The sequence below is a fragment of the Theropithecus gelada genome, chromosome 1, assembly GCF_003255815.1.
Source record: "Theropithecus gelada isolate Dixy chromosome 1, Tgel_1.0, whole genome shotgun sequence".
In the NCBI taxonomy this organism is placed as follows: Eukaryota; Metazoa; Chordata; class Mammalia; order Primates; family Cercopithecidae; genus Theropithecus; species Theropithecus gelada.
In genome coordinates this window covers 127,160,184-127,181,242 of record NC_037668.1, presented here as the reverse complement: position 1 = coordinate 127,181,242, position 21,059 = coordinate 127,160,184, and the positions used below count along the sequence as shown (strand labels likewise).

The 21,059-nt window shown below is 36.2% G+C and overlaps 1 protein-coding gene across 2 annotated transcripts in view; it reads left to right on the top strand.

Moving 5' to 3' along the window:
• The window catches only part of PLPPR5 (phospholipid phosphatase related 5), a 123,788-nt gene that overhangs the window by 83,958 nt on the left and 18,771 nt on the right, over positions 1 to 21,059 (top strand). Inside the window, exons 4-5 of one of the 2 annotated variants that reach the window (XM_025394590.1) lie at positions 7,141 to 7,317; positions 15,039 to 15,173. In XM_025394590.1, the coding sequence (XP_025250375.1) occupies positions 7,141 to 7,317; positions 15,039 to 15,173 (312 nt within the window). The remainder of the gene's footprint in view (positions 1 to 7,140; positions 7,318 to 15,038; positions 15,174 to 21,059) is intronic. The other variant, XM_025402291.1, reaches the window with a different exon arrangement.

Genomic DNA, 21,059 nt, shown 5'->3' with positions numbered 1-21,059 from the left:
TCAGCTACAGGATAAATTCTGTGTTCATGATGATGTAATCTTTTGTTAGGTACCCATTAAGGATATTGTAAAGAAAGTGGATGTTTACTCTTGATTTTCGAATACAATAAGGAGCTTTATCCCCATGCCCATAAGTTAGAATACATTATTTCTCCTAACACATACATAGTTTTAATCCAAATATATTGTTTTAATCCTTTTAATTTATTCTCATCACAAAGCAAACAAAAATTCTCATGGTGCCATGTGACGGTAGTGAAACTTACACTTCTTATGTGACTACCATTCTAAATCCTACAGATTAGTATAGTCATTTTCATTTTACAAGTGATATAACTAAGAGTCAGAGAAGTTCAGTAATTTGTGTAAGGTCACAGAGCTAACTGGTAGTAGATTGAACTTTTAACCCTGACTATGAAATTCCTAAAAGCTGAACTTTTCCTCCTAGCTTACACTGACTAAATACGGAATCTCCCAAGTCTCTAAAGGTATCAATAAAATACAAAACAACCGGTTAACTTTGATGAAGTAAAGTTTTTTTAAAAGTAGCCATTATGATAATTAGAATCTGAAAAAATAGGCTGTATATGATAGTTTAACTTAGAAAACTCTAAAGAATTCCATGATAGTATCATTTTATTGCACTATGTGCCATTTGAAATGGTAATATATTAACAAATATTTAAAAATAAATGTAAATAAAAATATGTGGATAAATGTTGTCTAATGAAGCTCAGGTAGCCTGGAAAATGGTTTTAGGATCAGTACCCAACTCAAAGCAATAAAATAAATAAAAATAATAAAGTAGCAGTAACTGTGGAAATGGGTAAAAACTTTTTTGGAATATTCACTGATCATTTTGTATACCCTTTAAATTATGATGCTCTTGTTTAGGTCAGCATTGTCCAATAGAAACAGAAAGTGAACCATATGTGTATGACTTTAAAATGGCTAATAGTCACATTTTTAAGGTAAAAAGGTGATATTAATATTTAATATTTTGTTTAACCCAGTATATCCAAACTATTATCAATTGTTTCAACATGTATTAATATGTTATTTCAACATGTATCAATATGTTAGTAATAAGATAGTTTGCTTTTTTCTTTTTCAAAATGTTCTAAATCCAGTGTATGTTTGACACTTGCAAAATGCATCTCAGTTCAGACACTACATTTTCATCTGAAATCCTTGTTTCTGTATTTAGATATAAAATTTACAGTGTAAAAAGTAGATGTGAAGCCCAATTTGTTTCAAACATATATTAACATTTTCTAACAATCTAATTGAGTACCAGTTTTGAAATCCTTTTCATTAAAATCAAATAGAATTGAAAATTTAGTACCATAGTTGGCCTCATCACATTTCAAGTGCTAATGGCTACAGTAGCTACTGGCTACGTATTGGTTCAGTGCCTCAAGGAAAGACTTCAAGATAAGAGGAAAAAGAAGTGTTTAGCTTCAGTAATTAAATGAGGCTAGCTTTGTCAAGCGAGAACAGGAATTTCTAAATATCAAAGCTTTACATATCAAAAGCAAAATTTGAATATCTGAATATTTTGAGTGTAATAAAATATTATATATAATGTAAGTATTATTATTACATTTTATTAGCCGAGTATTTTATAGAGAAAACACAACTTATAAAGGGTGATAACACCAACCTAGGGGAAGGGAAGGGAGTACTTCCTGTCCTAGGAAGTGGAGGATTGGAGGAGAGGGAAGGGCTTAATGTGCCCACTTAGGTGAGCACCCATACATTAGAAACCCAAAGAAGGCAGTTGGTCACTGGATAACAGAAACTCCAGAGAGGTTGTGGAGATAACAGAAAGTAGAAGGGCTTGTACTTCATTTCTGGCTTGAAACTGGGAAAACAATTTCTCTTAATATACCTGCAGCAGGTAAGTCCACAGAGAAGACAGTGGGAGCCCAGGGACCCTGCAGCAGAGCTTGGGAGGGTAGGCAGCCCACCTGGGACTACAAGGAAGATGTGCAGGTGATGAAAAGGATCTTTATTTCCTGTGAGCCTAAATGGACCAAGTCAGTATGGGGCTACAAGGACGTTAACAGTGGCTGTCAGTAGGGCACCAGTGAAGCAGTGGGATACACACCTGGCAGTGGAGGCCAGTGAAGGCTGGTGGGTTGCCTCCCCACCTTGACCTTGAGGTCTTGCAGGCCTCCAACTAGACCCCACTGTTGTTTTTCCAGAAGAGAGAATAGTGAGAAACAGAACAACTAAGCATTTATTCAGAATTCCTCCCATCCCATTTCTATTCAGTGGAAGATGGGTGCTTATGATGAAGTTTAGATCAGTTATGGAAACTAGAGTTATTCCATGTTTTATGCAATCTAGATTATAGCACCGTACAGAAAATTTATGACTTCAATATCCCACTGCTTATTGCACCACCATTAGCACTCCTGACCCCCATCACAATCCTGAAAGGTCTGAATTAAGTGAACACAGGTCTGTCTGGCAAAGTCCATGGTCTTTCCACCATTGCATCACAATTTTGTTACACACCCCATCAGACACCTTTACATTGCTGTTTGGCAAATTTATCAATGAAACAAGAATATGAAGTCTGGGTACATAAATAAAACTTTCAGGACACTACAAGGTTGGCTTAATAAATGAATGCCCCATTTTTTAAATAAAAATTTTATATGAAAAATGTCAGTAGCATTTTGTAAACAGATCTCAGGCGAAGTGCCATGAGGCTCTGTCCTTGATGCTGTCTTGTTATTGGTGATCTGTCTGGAGCTAACTAGAATCTGGGAGAAAGATAACTAACATACTATGATAGATGCCAGCATAAAAGTTCAAAATGGTGTTGACAGGGTAAAATATTGTTTTGAAAACAATAATAAATTTGATTTTTTGAACAATTTCAGGAGCCCAGGGTAAGGGGAACTTGATAAGGCATCAGTTCATGTGAAGAAGTCATGGAAGATTCAGTGGATCGCAAACACAGTTTGACAATAATGCTATGAAGTTATTAAAACACACTCTCTCTCTCTCTCTCTCACACACACACACACTAATCAAACCCAGTGCCCTGTTAGATTGCATCAATCAAAGTCATCAAAATCTGGAAATCGGTTTAAAGATAATCCAATCCTGACCTGACTATGAGAATACGGATCAATGAGTAAGACTATAGGGTGCAATCTAGAAAAGTCTCAGCTGCACTTTGGGCTGGTCAGTTGATAGTGGGCACCGGTTTGCTTAACTTTGGGCTGTACTCTTTGAGAGAAGTACTAACAGATGTCAAAAGCACTAGACCGTGCAGAGTGCTGAGGGATCTGGCCACTGAGTTATTCCCATACTGAGGGGAATTGAGGCTGTTTCATCTGTAGAAAAGAAGAGGCAAATAGTAAAAGAATACATATAATCATTTGCAAATAAACAATTAGTGGATGTCTTTAGGGCTAAATAGCACAAGAAAGGTGAAAGAAGCATGAAAACAAGAGAAGGAAAAAGGTTCTCCAAAAGCTAGACCACAATGAATAGCCTGGACTTGCCTTCTATGACCTCACTCTAGTGAAGGAACCAATGAAAATAAATTATAACCATACATTGTGGCCAGTGTTCTCAGATGAGGAGCAAGGTGCTTTGAGAACACAGAGGAGGACTGCATATGTTGTCTAGGATACGTTTTCCCCATCACTTCCCTTTTACCTGGAACTCTCATGCTCATTCTTCAGGATCTAACCATAGATGTCTCCTCTTTGAAGAAACCTAGCACAGTCTCTGGTACATAGTAGGTGCTTAATAAATATGTGTGTGTGTGTTTATTTTCATTTATTTTTATAATAGTATTATTTTGTTGTTAATAATAGTTCAATGTTTTCTCAATTTACACAAAAAATAGATATTATAACAAGTGAGTCAATGCATTTTACAAACTAATAGGATATTATGATTATATTTTAGTAAAAGCAAACAAGCAAAACCTTTTTATATGTGTGTTAATTATTGTATATATTTGTATAAGCAAAGAGAAAAAGTATAGAAGAATATACACGAGGCTCTTAACAGGGAGCAAATGATCAGCTTTGGCTTTCTGCATCTTAGTGCTAATGGATATTTGTGGAATGGATGAATAAGCTCTGCTAATAATGATTAAGTGGCTTGGCCTGTGAGGTAGTGAGCATCTACTGACCCTAGAGGACTGAGTGAATACCATCCTGCTCAAATCACACACCCTGCTGTTTGCATTTTATTTTAGCTACATTCTGACATCTGGTCAACCTAGATGGTTTCATAAGTGAATTAAAAACCAAGAGAGCATAAATAATCAATTCCTGTTCTGTATCCAACATGCTTAATAGATTATTATGCCATAATTTCCTCTTCTGCAAATTAAGAATAATAGACTTTCTGTAAGGATAACACAATTAGACTGGTTTAAAAGGCACTTATGTTCATAAAGTACTAAAGAGTTGCTGAGTACAAGTGAAAGCTCTCTTAAATTTTCTTTTGTAACATCCATGCCAACTGATTATGCTACAGAAAAATTTGTACATTATAAAGCACTGCTATGATCTACTTTAAAATTAAATCTATAACCCTTGAAATTCACATAACCCTTGAAATTCAGCCACTGTCCACTCTCCACTCTGATGGAGGGAAAAGCCAAATACCAGGCTATTCCTAAAATAGAAGCTTTTTCGTGAGTTTGCATTGTGGCTAGACTGTCTGTGGGCTCCTTATAAACCTTGCTTGAGTCATTAGGGCAATTTGACGATCAACTTGACATTCAAGAGAAACTTCACAGGGATGTAGCCCAAGCCCACATTTTACTATGGGCTCATACAACTTGGCCAAGTAAGGGCTGGGCTGTATCTGAGATGGTCTTTGGGGGCGAGGGAAAGGCAAGTGTTTTCTGAAGCCAAATAGATTCTGTAGGGTATTTTGCACAAGGACCACATTTACACTATTTGCCACTTCTCCCTAATAGCAGAGCATAGAGCCATCATAGTTCTATGATTCTCTGGTGGCCTCCTTTCTCCTGTCTTTAGTTCCTGACTGGCCTGCATTCACTGATACTCAGCTTATGCTCATTGGCCATTTCCTCCAGGCAAGAAGTCAATGAAGTAGAAAGGAAGATTAGGAGATACCCTAGTGCCTTCCCTTTACTTTCCATTTACACCTGTCTTTTCTCAGCAGTGCCACCGCAATCATGAAACTGTGCAGTCTTCATAATAAGCTTTGTCTTGATTCAGTTTTTAACCTATAAAATGGAGGTAATGATGATACCGAACTTAGATGATTGTTTTGTAGATTGAATGAGATAAGTAATCTGTTAATAAAATGCTTAGAACATTGCCTTGAAGAGCAATCACTCATGAAATGGTAGCTATAATTGATACTAGCAGTATTAATATTATTCAGTTATCATTCCACGTTTATTTTGTCTTAATGAGGACAGACTATATTGAGTATTAACAGATGTAAAGAAATGTAAAAGTAAGAAACAATTAACCAGCCTTATAGCTGTGTTAAAGAAAACCTCACAAGAAGCCCAAATTTCCCTCTCTATTCATATGCACTAGTCATACAAGGAGTTACTCAATTAGCTGCATCACTAGAAACCTGAAGTGGTGTGATAGCCTGGCCTTGTTATTCATGTGGGCAGAACTCTTTAACACATTCTCTCAGATTGGCAAAAGCATCATTTTCTCTTTCTCATCTCTTCCTGTTCCCCTCTCATGTATACTTATCCTCCATAACTGAAATTATCAAGCTTTTTCCAAGCACTAGTCTGTTCCTAGACACACAGACTCAGCTCTGAAAGTCACAGGCCAAGATGGAAACAGTTCAGCTCCCCCCGCCCCAGACTATTGAGACCTGGGATGGATTGTAAAAGGCTAGAACTTGGCTAGAGAGATGCCTTGTATCACTTGGACTGCTTACATATTTAAACAGTCCCTTTTGGCAGCTACAAGGGCTGCAAACTTTGCCCAGAAAAAAAAAATAGAGAAGATAATTACTGAATTTCATAGTGTTCTAAAATGGCTGGTATGAACTTAAAACTTAAATTCTGATTTTAGTTTACTCTCTTAAGCAGATGTATTGTTTATTTAACCAGGGACAATAGTTAAGGGTATATATGCATTTCTAAGAATTTTTCTGAGTATATTATCAGTACCAGATACTTCCTGATGTTTATACCATAAAACCTGATTACATTATCAAAGTCATCTCTTTTACAATTGCTCTACTAATAACTTGAAATAATAATTAAATACAGTCAACAAATTTGCTTAAAAAGTAATGCATAAAATTAAGAGCAGTTGAGCTATAGAATAAGTTAATAAAATGCTTAGTTTTATTAGATGGGGGAAGGACCTAATAATTCTTGAGCATGGTGGCTGATGACATTTCATTCCCTGCAGTCAGTTGACACCATACGTTCATTAGCGTATGTCCAGATGCCAGAAATGTAGTTATTTATTCATTGTTTTGTTTCTAGTTGACACATTTCCCTTATTGTACTTAAGTATTTTATTGTCCTAATCCTGGCTGATAAAATGTAGTCAAAGTAATTTCACAACTTTATTTAACAACATGAAAGCAACCGTGGCATTACATTGAATCTTAAATTCTTTCTTCAAAGTAACATCTGTTTGGTAGAAATCTATTCCATTTTATTTTTTCTAGCTATATTCACAATCCTGGTTTTTATGAAGTATGCATCCTCTAAATATGGCATACACAAATGGAAACATTAAAAACACTTAAACACTTCGTGAGTTTTCCCCCTTCTAACAATATTGTTGAGGTTGATCTAAAATGAAAATTCAGATAAAACAAGAATGGAGATAGTAAGAATAAAAAGAAAAAAAGACAATTGGACTATCTGTGCTTGGTGTTTCTAGATGATTAATAATCTTATATTAAGAATTGGCCATTTGTAACAGATTGCCATATAAGGTAAGTAAAATGAAACAATTGCTACTCTTGAATTCTGCTTTTAAGAAACTTATTTCAAAAACTTCATAAACTCCAGTTAATGATTTGAACCATACAGCCATATGTATGTCTATAAATATATGTTTGTATATACACATGATATTCTATGCTAATAAAGGAAATGCCTTCATGAAAAGTCATGTTTTTTATTTAACATTTCAGATGTATATTACCAACACAATCAAAGCCAAGGGAACCAGACTTGCTAAGCCAGTTCTATGCTTGGGCTTAATGTGTTTGGCATTTCTTACTGGACTCAACAGAGTAGCAGAATATCGAAATCATTGGTCAGATGTTATAGCAGGCTTTCTGGTTGGAATATCTATAGCAGTATTTCTGGTAAGTACAAATTTCTGTATATATCATTGGGTTTTTAATTAACTTGCATAATCACCTATGAGAAAATACAAGTGTGAATCACTGGGTTTGTCTAAATGTAGTATATCAAACAAGTCATTCATTTAAGTCATTCATTTCTTCCTCCTCCCCCATTTGTTCTGCCACAAGTCAGGTTTGGGGATGAAAAAAATACAAATCCTACACTTAAAGTTGAACAATATATTTTCATATAAAATAAAACTGGCCTAAAAACACACTGTCCCTCCCAAATAGTTTTTAAGACTGGGGTAAAAACTGCCTATAATATTTTTTAAGGATTTATGACAAACTTTACATAAATCTTTAAAAATGTTTCAGGACTGGTTTGGATATTTTTTAAAAATTCCTCAGGGAAGTTGGCATCATGTCGTATGGAGAGCATCCCAAAGTCCCCTAGTGCCTCCCTGCTGTAGTCTCCCTGAGCCTCCATGTCCCAGTGCTTTCTAACAGGTCAACCTCACCTGTGAGATGAGGCGTTTTACGTCAGTAACTGAAAACTCATGAATAGTTTCCAAGACCGTACCTTGTCAAATCATATTTCACCACACAGTAAACAGCATACACAGTGACTTATGAAGTAAGCATTCCATTTATACTCTTATTATGAAATCTTCTAGGAATATCTCCATAGGTTTTGGTTGTTAGAAAATGTATTTTAGTCTGACTTTAGAATTCATCATTATTTATTTAACGAGAGGCAATAGTCAAGGGTTTATATGCATTTCTAAGTATTTTTCTGACTTATTATCAGTACCAAATACTTACTGATGTTTATACCATAAATTCTGATTATGCTATTAGATTATACTATTAAAGTGTAGTATAATCATGAGTATATAACATTTTATAAGTATAAGTATGTGATAAACAGCCCGAACTTCCCTCTGTACTCATGTGCACTAGTCATTATGAGTATAGCACATTTTACACAAATGAAACAATGTGTAGACTATGAATCAAACATATTTTTGCACTGACACATAATAATTTTAAAAATACTTTATGTCCATTTTGATTACATTTAAATTGCCCTTACATGTAACTTTACTTTGTTAGCCTCATTTTACTAGTTAATAATCAGTAAGCAAACACTTCAGTGAATCTCTCCAGCTACCAAATGCTGAAACATAATTTATGTACTGGGCATTTTAAATAAGTTATTTCCTCTAGAATCTCCTGTGGTAAAGTAGTCACCATGACCTCATCTCTGTACTGCATCCTGTGCTTCTTTTTGATACCACTCTCTGTGATTCCCAAGGTCCCTGGGAGACTTAGACTCAACCTTCTCTCATTCCTGGAAGTATCCTCTAGCCTCGTGAAAACTGGGGCCCTGGCTTGAACCAAAACCTTTTTTTTTTTTCATTCACTCACACAGTTGAAACTGGTTAACATTCAGAAAGCAAAACCAACAACAAACTTTACATAAATCCTTACAAAAATATTATAGGCAAAGCCAAGAGCATACACGTAGCCAAAATTTCAAAGCAGTAATGTCAGATGCAACTGTGTTTCAGCTCTGCGGGTCCATAACATATTCACTGGCATTTCATCAGCCTTCTTGTTTATCTGTGGCTATTGCCACCTTCCCTATACTTCCAGTGAACACCTTACCTTACAAGGCCAACACCAGAATGCTGGTGCCTTCCAAGTCGCTTCCCTGTCTGGTGAATGTTGAGCTGAGTTCTGGATCCCCTTTGAGCTCAAGACCCTCCAATTGCACATGTTGAGAAAATTTCATGATAGCCCTTTCAACATTCCCGTTCTCCCAGGAAAATGACTTCATGAAAAGATTATATGTAAATAATGCCTATATAATGACTAAAAATATATTTATGCATTCATTCACAACCATTTATGAATGTGAATGCCCATAGGTATATTTAAATGTGGCTAAATAACAGCCTCCCTAAAGGATCATTATAAGGCTCTATAAAAGTTAAACAATGAGATCACTTGGACTCGGGAAGGGGAACATCACACACCGGGGCCTATCATGGGGAGGGGGGCGGGGGGAGGGATTGCATTGGGAGTTATACCTGATGTAAATGACGAGTTGATGGGTGCAGCACACCAACAAGGCACAAGTATACATATGTAACAAACCTGCACGTTATGCACATGTACCCTACAACTTACAGTATAATAATAATAAATAAATTTAAAAAAAAAAAAAAAAAAAAAAAAAAAAAAAAAAAAAAAAAAAAAAAAGTTAAACAAAATAGTACGAGTTCAGCGAATGACTACATGAATGACTGGAAAAAGTTCCATAAACTATAGTTTGCTTCCTCTCAGCCCCTTTTGCCCTATGTGAGATTTGTGTTTTGAAAATATATTTACAGGACGATAAGACAAAGTTGAGGATAGAAGAGATGGGTTATGCAGCACCAGGGAAACAGGATGGTGCAGATTGGTCCTCAGTGGCACAAAGAGGGAGGATATCCATCATGTCCTCCAGAATATTTAGGAGGTGGAATGGTTTGGAGCCTGGTGGAACATGGAAGGTGATATGGACGAGGCACAGGGAGCCTTCTATGATGATTCCCAATTTTCTCATTTGGGAAACTCAACACATTTATTTTGAGCAGTAACTCCAGCTCTGGCCTGTAATATGTTGTAATATCCTAGGGTGTTTCCAATTATCTTGCAGTATGTGCAGAATTCTAAAGTGATTCCAAAATAAAATTAATGCTAATCTACTCCAGATCTCTGTCTTGGTTAAAGGAACCCAGAGTACCCAGTCACCCAGACTCCATGCCTAACATTTGCCTTTGGCTCCTTCTCCTGTTTCATTCCACACACCAATGATTCATTTAGGCCAGGTTCATTTCCACTATAAAAATATTTCTTCCATGTCTTGTGTCTTTGCTCTCTGACCATACCTTTTGAATTGTAGACATTATTGCTTCTTACTAAAATAGTGAGGCCTTCCCTGAACCATGTTTAAAATGACTACTTCTCCTTGAGGATTCCTTTCCTCATTCCCTACTTTACTTTTCTACATAGGATGTTTCAGCCTTTAATATGTAATATTAATTAATGTGTAATAAATTAGTGTGCAATATACCATATGGAACTTTTTTGGTTTTGCTTTCCTATCAATCCCACTAGAATGTAAGCTCCTTGTGACGTTTGTTTGTTTGTTTTGTTCACTGCATATTCCCAGTAACTAGAACAAGGTCTGATACAGAGGAAGTACTGAATAAATGTATGATGAATGAATTAATACATGAAAGAATGAATAAAGAATGTTTTATTTACTTCCCAGAATTCTTTTAAGGATTAAGTGAAATCCCACATGTAAGAAGTGCAGCCTAGTGCAGACAAGACATTGAATACCACAGTCTTCACGTTTGATGACTATATTCAAACCCTTTAGACACCTGAGATTTGTCTCAGACAAGATCCAGTTTCCCCAGGAAGTTTCCCTGATTGGCTGATTTTTCCATTTTTTCCTGCATTTCTACCACTCTTTGAGTCTGTCCTCTTATAATTTAATAAGGAATTAATGCTGTGTTAATTGTATTACTCTTATCTCATGGGCATTTTGTTTCAGGTTAGACAGCAGAATCACGATACTTAGCAAAATACAAAACAAATACTAGTTGAACAATATTTGTAGATTGATTATGATATATATGACAGTGTCAGGCAGACTAGCTCAAGTTTATTGAGCCGCAACAATAGCTTGTCATGTTATCATATATAACAGTAACAATAATAGCTATTGTGCTCTTTACTACATTATTGCAATTAACCCTCAGAACGGCTCAGTGAAATGTTTTTATTGTCTTCATTTTGCAGGTTTAAAAAAAATTGAAGCCTGATTATATGAAGTAACTTGCCCATGCTCACAAAGCTAGTAACTGAGAGATCCAGGATTATGATCCAGACCAGTTTGACCCCAAAGCCCATGCACTTAACCCCATACAATAATGATGTTTCATTTACCACAAAGAGTGAAAATGAACAAGAATGGATCAGATTAAGTAATCATCAGGACAGGAAAAAGAAAATATATATATAGTGATGATTTACTCATATCATCTTGGTAGGAGAGAATAGAATTACAAGAATTATACATGTGGAAGTCACTCATGTAAAAACAGAATGTCTGAAAGCAGAGTAACGTTAAATTGTATAAGCACATCAGAAAATTTGACAATTTCTGTCCTAGATGCTTGCTCATTCATTAATCTGATCCTTCACTGTGACAGTGGGAACACAGCGGTGAGCAAAAAAGAACATCTCTGCATTTGTGGAACTTGGAAGAGACACATCAATCAAAGTATTACTTTAAATGATGTTTAATTTCATACTAAGTGCTCTGATAAAAAGAATCACAGCTCCATGTGAGCAAAAAGCAAACAAACAAAAACAAAATAAACCGTCCTAGCTAGGAGTTCAAGGAAGGCATCCTTGAGGAAGTGAAGCTGAGATGAGATATCACGGCTGAGTTAGATATGGCATCTAAAGACAGTGAAGGTGAGGAGTATCCAAACAGCTGGAAATGAAAGCTAACAGAAAGTGTTTTGAAAACAGAGAAGAAAGGCTGTAAAAGTGGGCCTGGGCCAGAGTTTACACATTAAGAAATATGGAAAGCCAAGCCATGAATGGCGTTAAGGGGGGTAACACAATCCAGTTTGCATTTGGAAAGATCCTTCTCACATTATGGTGGAAATAGAGGGGCCAAGATTAGATTTAGAGAGATAGTTTATGAAGCTGTGTTGGTATCCAGGCAACAGGTGGTAGTTGCTTAGTTTTTGGAGTTGGTGGAGGAGATAAAATGAAGAAAATATAAGAAATCAAGATACTTAGATATCAAGATATTTAGAAAGTGGCATTGAGCAGATTCAGTAACTGGTCATGTGTAAGAGGTGTAAAGAATTAATTCAAGTTTTTAGCGTTGTGCAGCTGCATTGGGGTGGAGGTGGGTGTTGAGGGATGGGGTGGCATGTTGCCTTCCCTTGAAAGTGTCCAGAGAAAAGATCAAGTTTGGAGTGGGTGCTGGAGGGGACAGATCTTGAGTTTAGTTTTGAGTAGTTGTTGAATTGTCATACCTTTGCCAGACAAAGAAATGAAGTTAATTTAGTGATCTATTGCAACCTTTTCACTTTCAAATTGATAAAACTGAGACCCAGAGAACTGTCTGAGAACGTATAGACTCAGGCATGCTCAAGATCAAACATCAAGTCCCTCACTTTTTCTTATCACCATTTTTACAAACAGGACATCTGTTCCATACTTGTAAATGTTAGCAGACAAGACTTCTTAAATATTGGGAGTCTAACTCTACAGAGAATTAGGTAATTTATTTCCCGATAATTAAAATACTAAGAATAAGAAGAATAATCATGATGCTAGTAGATACAATTTGATAAGTATCTGCTGTGGGTTAGTCACTTAAGTATTTCATATGCAAATGCCTAGCTGCTTCAGTGGAATTACCTTGATCCTTAATTAAGGCAAAGAGATAACCAATACGTCGTTTCAAAGAGTTTCCAAAACCTACATAATATAAAATAATTATCATTCCAGAAGCCCATATTGTCTCTAGATAAACTTTTATCACATGATATCCATATATCTATGTACAGTTATTTCATTGTTAACAAATTTTACTTCAAAATAATTATCAATGTTACTCATATTCCCAATTTTCCAATAATTTCTAATACTAGTGAAAAGGGAAATATGTGTATATGTGTATGTATTTCATGGAATGGGTGTGAAACTGCTTATTTGTTTCATTGTTGTTATTGTTGGCTAAAATTCTTGACTATATCCTTTGTATTTTAGAGCAGTGGTCAGTCAGCCAACTGCAGCCCACAGACCCAAATATGATCTGCTGCCTATCTTTGTAAATAAAGTTATTTTTGAATATTGACACTCCCATTTGTTTATGAACTGTCAGTGGCTATTTTTGCACCAAAAAGGCAGTTCAACAGTTGCAGCAAAGGTTGTAAGGCTGCAAAGCCAAAAATATTTACTATTTTCCTTTAACACGAAAAATTTGCTTACTTTATCTCTAGAGCAATCAGTATCTGTTTGACCTTTGTGGGGTCATGACAAAGTAAAGGCCATCTCTAAGCCTTTACTGTCCCTTGCTTTAAAGATCTTTAAAGTGGCAACTGCAAAGTTGAGGTATCAAATTACCAGGCTTTTGTTTGTTTGTTTGTTTGAGACGGAGTCTTTGCTCTGTCACCCAGGCTGGAGTGCAGTGGCGCGAACTCGGCTCACTACAAGCTCCGCCTCCTGGGTTCCCGCCATTCTCCTGCCTCAGCCTCCCGAGTAGCTGGGACTACAGGCGCCCGCCACCTCGCCCGGCTAGTTTTTTGTACTTTTAGTAGAGACGGGGTTTCACCGTGTTAGCCAGGATGGTCTGGCCTCCCAAAGTGCTGGGATTACAGGCGTGAGCCACCGCGCCCGGCCTAAATTACCAGGCTTTGATCTATGTTTCTAATCTGTAGTTCTTCTGGGAAGTGGAAGGATAAGAAGTCTATAACAGTTTGCAAAGAAGTATTTTTCTGACATAAAGTCTCAGTACACGTTATTATTTTATGGATTTGTAAATTTTATTTAAAAACTGGAAAGCAACCAAGATCTAATTGGCCTTTGAAGATATTCAGTAATGAATTCTACTAAAGAAAAGGCTTTTCAGTGTAACATTTATGAAAATATGAAACGTAAATGTATAATTATATATTAAGTACTTACGTTACAAAATGAACGTTAGGTTATAGCTGCAAGTAAGTCCTGTATTTTGATTTGTAATAGAATATGAAGGACAGAAAATAAAACTCAAGAATACCTTTCCCAAGAATACCTTGTTTATTGTATAAGCAAACAGTAGCAAATAATTTTCCAGGTATGTTTAATTCATTATTTCTTAAATATGATTCACCTGCATTAGAAGCTTCTTGAATGTATTTTTGAAGTGCCAACTCCTAGGCCCCATTCTTCATTTACTAAATCAGAATCTTTAGGGGAGGGCTTCAGAGTATGCATCTTTAACAATGCCAAAGATGTATTTTTATGCACATTAAGTATGAGAACCTCTGGTTTAGTGCAAATTCTGTCACCTGTGAGATATAATCCATTGAAACAAGGGTCAATTTTCTTTATGTAGAGGGTTTTCTATTTTAGTGGTAGCCCCAGTAAGCTATTGTTGGTATGCCAGGTATATATGGGACACAATAATAGACGACAAACTAGGTTAATTAAGGGATGCTGCTAAATTAGAGAGTGCCAATTGTAAAAGGTTTATTATGAATATAATGATACTGAAGCAATGAAAAATAATTAGCATTTAAATTAAGTTGTAGGTTAGCCATATTAGGAAAAGGTTAGCTTGCTATGAGTTTTTATAAGGTTAGTGTTATGATCGATTTGAGCATTGACTATACTTTAATGAAAATTTTTGGATAGTGAAATTGTCATAATTGAGTGAGCTACATATTAACTGTGAGTTTTCTTAAACATATCTGCATTGGAGCAGCTATTAAAATTTATACAATAAACTTTACAATAAATGTATATGATAAATCGGTATAAATTCATATACATGTAACATTTAAGTAACTTTAATACTTTCTTAGATGTTTAGATTTATTAAGCTCCTCAAAAGGGTGAAAGTCACAGTGAGCACAGTTTGCTTTAACTGTAATTGTTTTCTGAAATTTTAGGTTGTGTGCGTGGTAAATAATTTCAAAGGAAGACAAGCAGAAAATGAGCATATACACATGGATAATCTGGCACAGATGCCAACAATCAGCATTCCTCGAGTAGAAAGTCCTTTGGAAAAGGTAACATCTGTACAGGTGATTCACAATTTAAATTCGAAACTATAATATCTAGAGCAAATGAATCATCATTCCTGTATGTATATCTGGAGCATGTCCACACAGTTTATGTTGATTTACTTAGCCTCAGAGTGTAATGTGATATTTAGCAAGAATTTAGTTACTAAAGAGATAATAATAGAAAAATATATATCACATTTAAAAAATCTGTAGGCTGGTCACAGTGGCTCACACCTGGCCTGTAATCAATCCCAGCTCTTTGGGAGGCCAAGGCGGACAGATCACTTGAGACCAGGAGTTCAAGACCGGCCTGGCCAACGTGGAGAAACCTCATCTCTACCAAAAAAATACAAAAATTAGCTGGGCGTGGTGGCATGCACTTGTAGTCCCAGCTACTTGGGAGGCTGAGGCACCAGAATCACTTGAACCTGGGAAGCTTGAAAGGTTGCAATGAGCCAAGATCATGCCACTGCAGTCCAGCTTAGGCAACAGAGTGAGACTGTATCAAAAAATAAAATATGTGTTTGTCTTCCTCATGCTAAAAGGTGAGGAGTACCTGTATGTGAAATCTATTTAGTACTTTGCCGTAGTTTCTAAATAAGGAACATTGTGTACTGGTCTCACACACAGGAAAAATAAAATAGTTTTCCTTGAGGATATATTGCATTTTTTACAAAATATATTCCGTATCTTCCGTGTTCCATTTATAGGAGAAAGTGCTCAGCACAATGCCTGGCCCACATTCACAATTCAATAAAGATTTGTTGAATCTCAGTGCACAAAGGTCTGACATCAGGAAAACACCAGTCATGCTCTTCTAATGAGGGAGATTCTGAGACTCCATTGGGCTGAATGCAGCCAGATAGTAGCACTTGGCCTGGTCGGCCAAGGCCTCATTGGGCATGGCAGTGAGCACAGAAACCAAGTATTTGACAAAAACTTTTCTTGAGACTTTTGGAAGAACCACATAGGATAATATTTCCTAAATGTTGGTGCAGTTATGTGCATTTGTAACTAGTTAAATGATTGCTCTGAGGTATACTAGTGGCTTCTCTTCAGTCCTGTTCACTTCCACTTTGGTCAGTATCCTAGCTGAAGAGTCAGTTACACACTAATCAGGTGTTCAGATTGTGTGTGTCTGTGAAAGATAATTAACATATTCAACGAAAGAATAAAAATTCTTCAGTGACTGCAATGAGATGCAATTCATATTTAACTAGAAATAAAGGAAACATTTCGTATTTGGATTTTTTTTAAAACTTCATGTGTAAAGTAGGGTACATCTAGGTTAATTGCACAAATGAAAAAGGCTTGGGGTGTAACAGGCACCAAGTCAACATGTGTCAACAGTATGATAGGACTACCAAAAGAGTTAAATGGTCTTAAGGCCCACTTGGGGAAAATGATACCCTGAATGAGGGGGTTGATGGTGTGCACTGCTAGGCTCTGGTCAGACCAACTTTGAATAGTGTGTACTGATCTTGACAACGCAGTTTTAAAGTGGGCATTGATAAAATAGTTGATACTCAATAAATATTTGTTAAATGAGTGAATGAATTTCTTTGGGATGGACTCAACATCATGGATTATGAGGGACTGTTGGAGGAACAAAAAAAAGTGCTTAAAGAAAACTCATGAAAGAAGCAATAGCTTCCCATAAGAACCTGAAGGACCCTTGTATGACAGAGGGGTGAGATTTGTTCTGGAGGGTGTCTGAGATCACAATGAGGACAAAGCAAAGTGAGTGTAAGAAGATAAATAATGGCTAGAAAGAAGAAAAAACTCTGAAAACAAAATGGCTGCCTTAAGAGAGATAAAATTTCCTTTTACTATAGGAATTCCAGAATAGCTAAATAATTACTTGCCCATGATACTTTGGAGAGAATTCAAGCATTCAGGTAAGGATAGAAGTATTTAATAATAATAATATACTAACACTAATAATGACTACCATTTAATGATCATCAGTAGGTGTCAAGTCCTGTGCTGATGGTTTATATAAATCCCACAAAATACTTCTATGCTCTACAAATACAATTTCAGTACTCACAGCAATTTTTAAACACGATCCTCATTAAAATGGTAAGAACTGCTAATACTCAGTATTCCTTCTCCCCTTCTTCCTTTTAATAATTGAATCCCCTAATTTTAGCTATATTCATGACTGCCCAGCTACAATCTATGTTTCCCAGCTTCCCTTGCAGTTAGGTGTAACCATGAGACCAAGTTTAGACAAATGGAATGTGAGCAGAAGGAATAAGTTCAACCTCTGATTTATCTCTTTGAAGACTCTTGCCCTGGACATTCTCTACCCTTTCTCACCAAATGAAAAAAGTATGACTGGAGCAACCTCGGAAATCCCTTTGTAAGATGATCAATCTATCCTGCTAACCTGGGTCCCTGGATGAGCTTATGGAACAGATTTCACCCAGCCTAGATGGTTCTGAGAAAGAAGTGAACTCCTTTTCCTCTCAGCCATTAAATTGTTCTAATTTCTTTTCTATAGTGACTTAGCTGATATCCTATTACAATGCATATTCCCATTTTACAGTTAAGAAAACTGAACTTCCAACTGGTTAAGTAATTTGCAAAAGTCCAGATCATTGATAAACAGCTGAGAAAAAATATACAATGTAACGTTTTGAGACACATACCTATGTAAGAAAATGTGTTTAAAAGCTGAATAATCTGTACAAAATTAGATCTTGTTTAACTTACTAAATAAAGATTAAAAACAGTAGAATTTAGCCCAGGGATAATGGTTCATGCTTGTAATGCCAGTGCTTTGGGAGGCTAAGGGGGAAGGATCCCTTAAGGTCAGGAATTTGAGACCACCCTGGGCTGTAACAATAGCGAGACTCCATTTCTACAAAAAAAAAAAAATTAAAAATTAAAATTAGCCAGGTGTGGTGGCATGTGCCTGTAGTCCTAGAGACTCAGGAGACTGAGATAGGATAACTGCTTGAGCCCAGGAGTTCAAGGCTGCAGTGAGCTATGATCACACCACTGTACTCCAGCCTGGGCAACAGATAGAGACCCCATCTCTGACCCCATCTCTAAAAAATAAGGGTTGTGAAATATAGGAAGAGATCTTAGACATATTTTGAATAATATGGTCAGGGTAACTATTACAACCTTTTCATTTTGTATACGTCTGAAATTAACTTCAGTAGTAATCACTGCCTTCTACCTTTTAACATTTATTTGCATGAATGTTCTTTGGTAGCTTTCTAGCATTGCCAAATATTCATATATATCATTACATCATTATATCTATTAAATTATTTAAAAGGTTCTTGTCAATGTTATGCTAGTTCATTTTTATTTATAGGGAGCTTTGAAATATTTGATAGTAAAAGCAAAAATATTCTATCCATGTATAAATTGTTAGAGATGAGTATTCGTTAATATATGTATTCATGTACATATTAGGTTAAGTGGCATGTTTCTTTTATTAATTTTTTGGTTCATAACAAATTTATGCGCTCTGTTTTCACTCCGGTAGGTAGGAAATAAAAATGGTTTGAATCTGATTCGGTTCTCCCCTTACTCATTATAGTACATTGGCACCACACCCTGCTGAGCTCCAGCTTTACTCTCCCATCTTTGTATTCCTGTTCCCAGGCAGGATGCTGTCTGCACAGTGCAAGTTCTGCCCCCTGCACTCACAGAGCATGGGATGATCACAAGGCCAGGTGCTGAGAATACATCTCAGGCATGCCTTTGGAACCGTGCTGCTGAGAGGACATGTATTTGTGTTCATCAGGCAGAAAGGGAGGAAAGCTACCATTTAAGGGAAGCCTATAATAGCTTTCTCTTTTTGTGTGTGATAAGGAGCATTTGGGATAAATACACAGCAGGTCTTCGAATGACATCATTTCATTCAATATCATTTCTTTCTAACACCGATGAGAAAAAACAAACACACACACACACACACACACACACACACACACATACTCTAGCTAGGGCTGCTGTCTGGAGTTTGCACATTCTCCCCATGTCTGCTTGGCTTTTCTACCCTGTTTTCCTCCCACCTCCCAAAGACTACCTATTAGGTGAAGTAGCATGCTTAAATGGTCCCAGTGTGGGTGAATGTGATGTGTGTGTGTTAGTGCACCTGCTGTGGGATGGCATCCTGTCCAGGGCTGGTTACTGCCTTAGCCCTGAGCTGCTATGCTAGGTTCTGGCCACATGCTACCCTGAACCAAAATAATTGGGCAGATAATTATCATGCTTGTTTCTATTAATCTTTCTTAAATGTATGTATGTATAATCACATTTATTCCAGTGTTTTATATTAGAACCATTTTGGTATTTATTTAGAAGTTTGGTGATGTCTTTGTGACCAGAAATATGCCATAGAAACTTAATTCCTGCTTATATCAATTAGCCTATGGTCAAATTGGTTTCATTATACTTCATTCTACTTAAACTTGGTTTCCAAGAGCCTGTGAACATCACTAAGCGAGTACTCACCTTATTGCATTAATCATGGCTCATATTGGTAAACAAGTAAATGCAAAATTCTTCCCAGTACTTTGATCTTAATAATTGATAGTTGGAGAGTGGCATTAGACCTTAAAGCTGGCCCTCTGAAAAACGTAAGGGAGCCTGGTGTGAAAGTTTGGTCTGCAAGCATGACCAAGAGTTTTAGCATTATTATGCCAAGCTGTCATTTTCTGGTTGTCACTTTTGTATGGAGAAGGCAAAGGGTTTCGTTTAGAAATTATGTACTTATATAACCTTTTATGTTCAAAGTACATGTTTGACAAACTATAAGCTGCAGTGTAATTATAGCATACCAGCATTCTTTATTTTTACGCCAGCAATTTATCCCTTAATTATAGGGAGTTTTTCATATAGCTAATTACCGTAGTTTATGAGGAAAAGTCCTGATTTTTCTGAAAGCCAAGTATATCTGAACATTCATTACATTTGGTTTGTGAAAATAATTAATCATCTGTGGAAACTGGCCCATTATATCCCAACGTCCACTAAATATTCAGGTTACTAGTAACTTTTGTATGACTCTTTGTCGTATTAAATCATGAAAAGCTTAAATATATATGAGTAGTGAATTATTAAATCAACGGGATCCAGTACATTGTAGTGTAGTGCTTTTGCTGTTAGGTTCTGGAGGCAAACTAGCTGAGAATTTTGGATAATTTTGAACTTAGGCAACTCACTTAAATGCTTGGTGATTCAGTTTTCTCTTTCATAAATTGATCATTATATGAGTTCAATAAGTTAATGGTAAAGCACTTAAACCATGTCTGGTACCAGTGAAACCCTTAATAATCATAACTATAATTATTATTATTATTTAAGCTAAAATGGATGAGGTAAATCAAGACATGGGAAGTTTTCCAATATATATTGGAAAGTTTTTTTTAAAAAAGACTTTATATGTATATTAAATATATATATAATAAAATCACTTATGCAAAATACCATCTATTTATCTTTAGTAGTATAGAAAGGGACATGTGGATGAGAGAGAGAGAAAAAGAAAGAAAGAAAGAAAAAAAAAAAGGAAGGAAGGAAGGAAGGAAAGAGAGAAACAGACACCAGTCAGAGCAATGCTTAAACTGAAGGAGTCAACTGAGGTTAGTGGACCATGACCTTATCCACATTTCTGACCTTTCTTTCCTTCCTTCCTCCTTCCTTCCTTCCTTCCTTCCTCCCTCCCTCCCTCCCTCCTTTCCTTCCCTCCTCCCTTCCTTCTTTCCTTCTTTCTTTTCTTCCTTCTTTTCCTTCTTCCTAAAATGAAATACTATACTATTCATGAATAAGTTTATGACTGAAAGTCATTATCTTTTTAAAAATTATTCAATTATTTAAGGTGCTCTCTGAGGAGGTTCCAGTGCTTCCTCATTGGATTGACTGCTGATATGTTCAGAT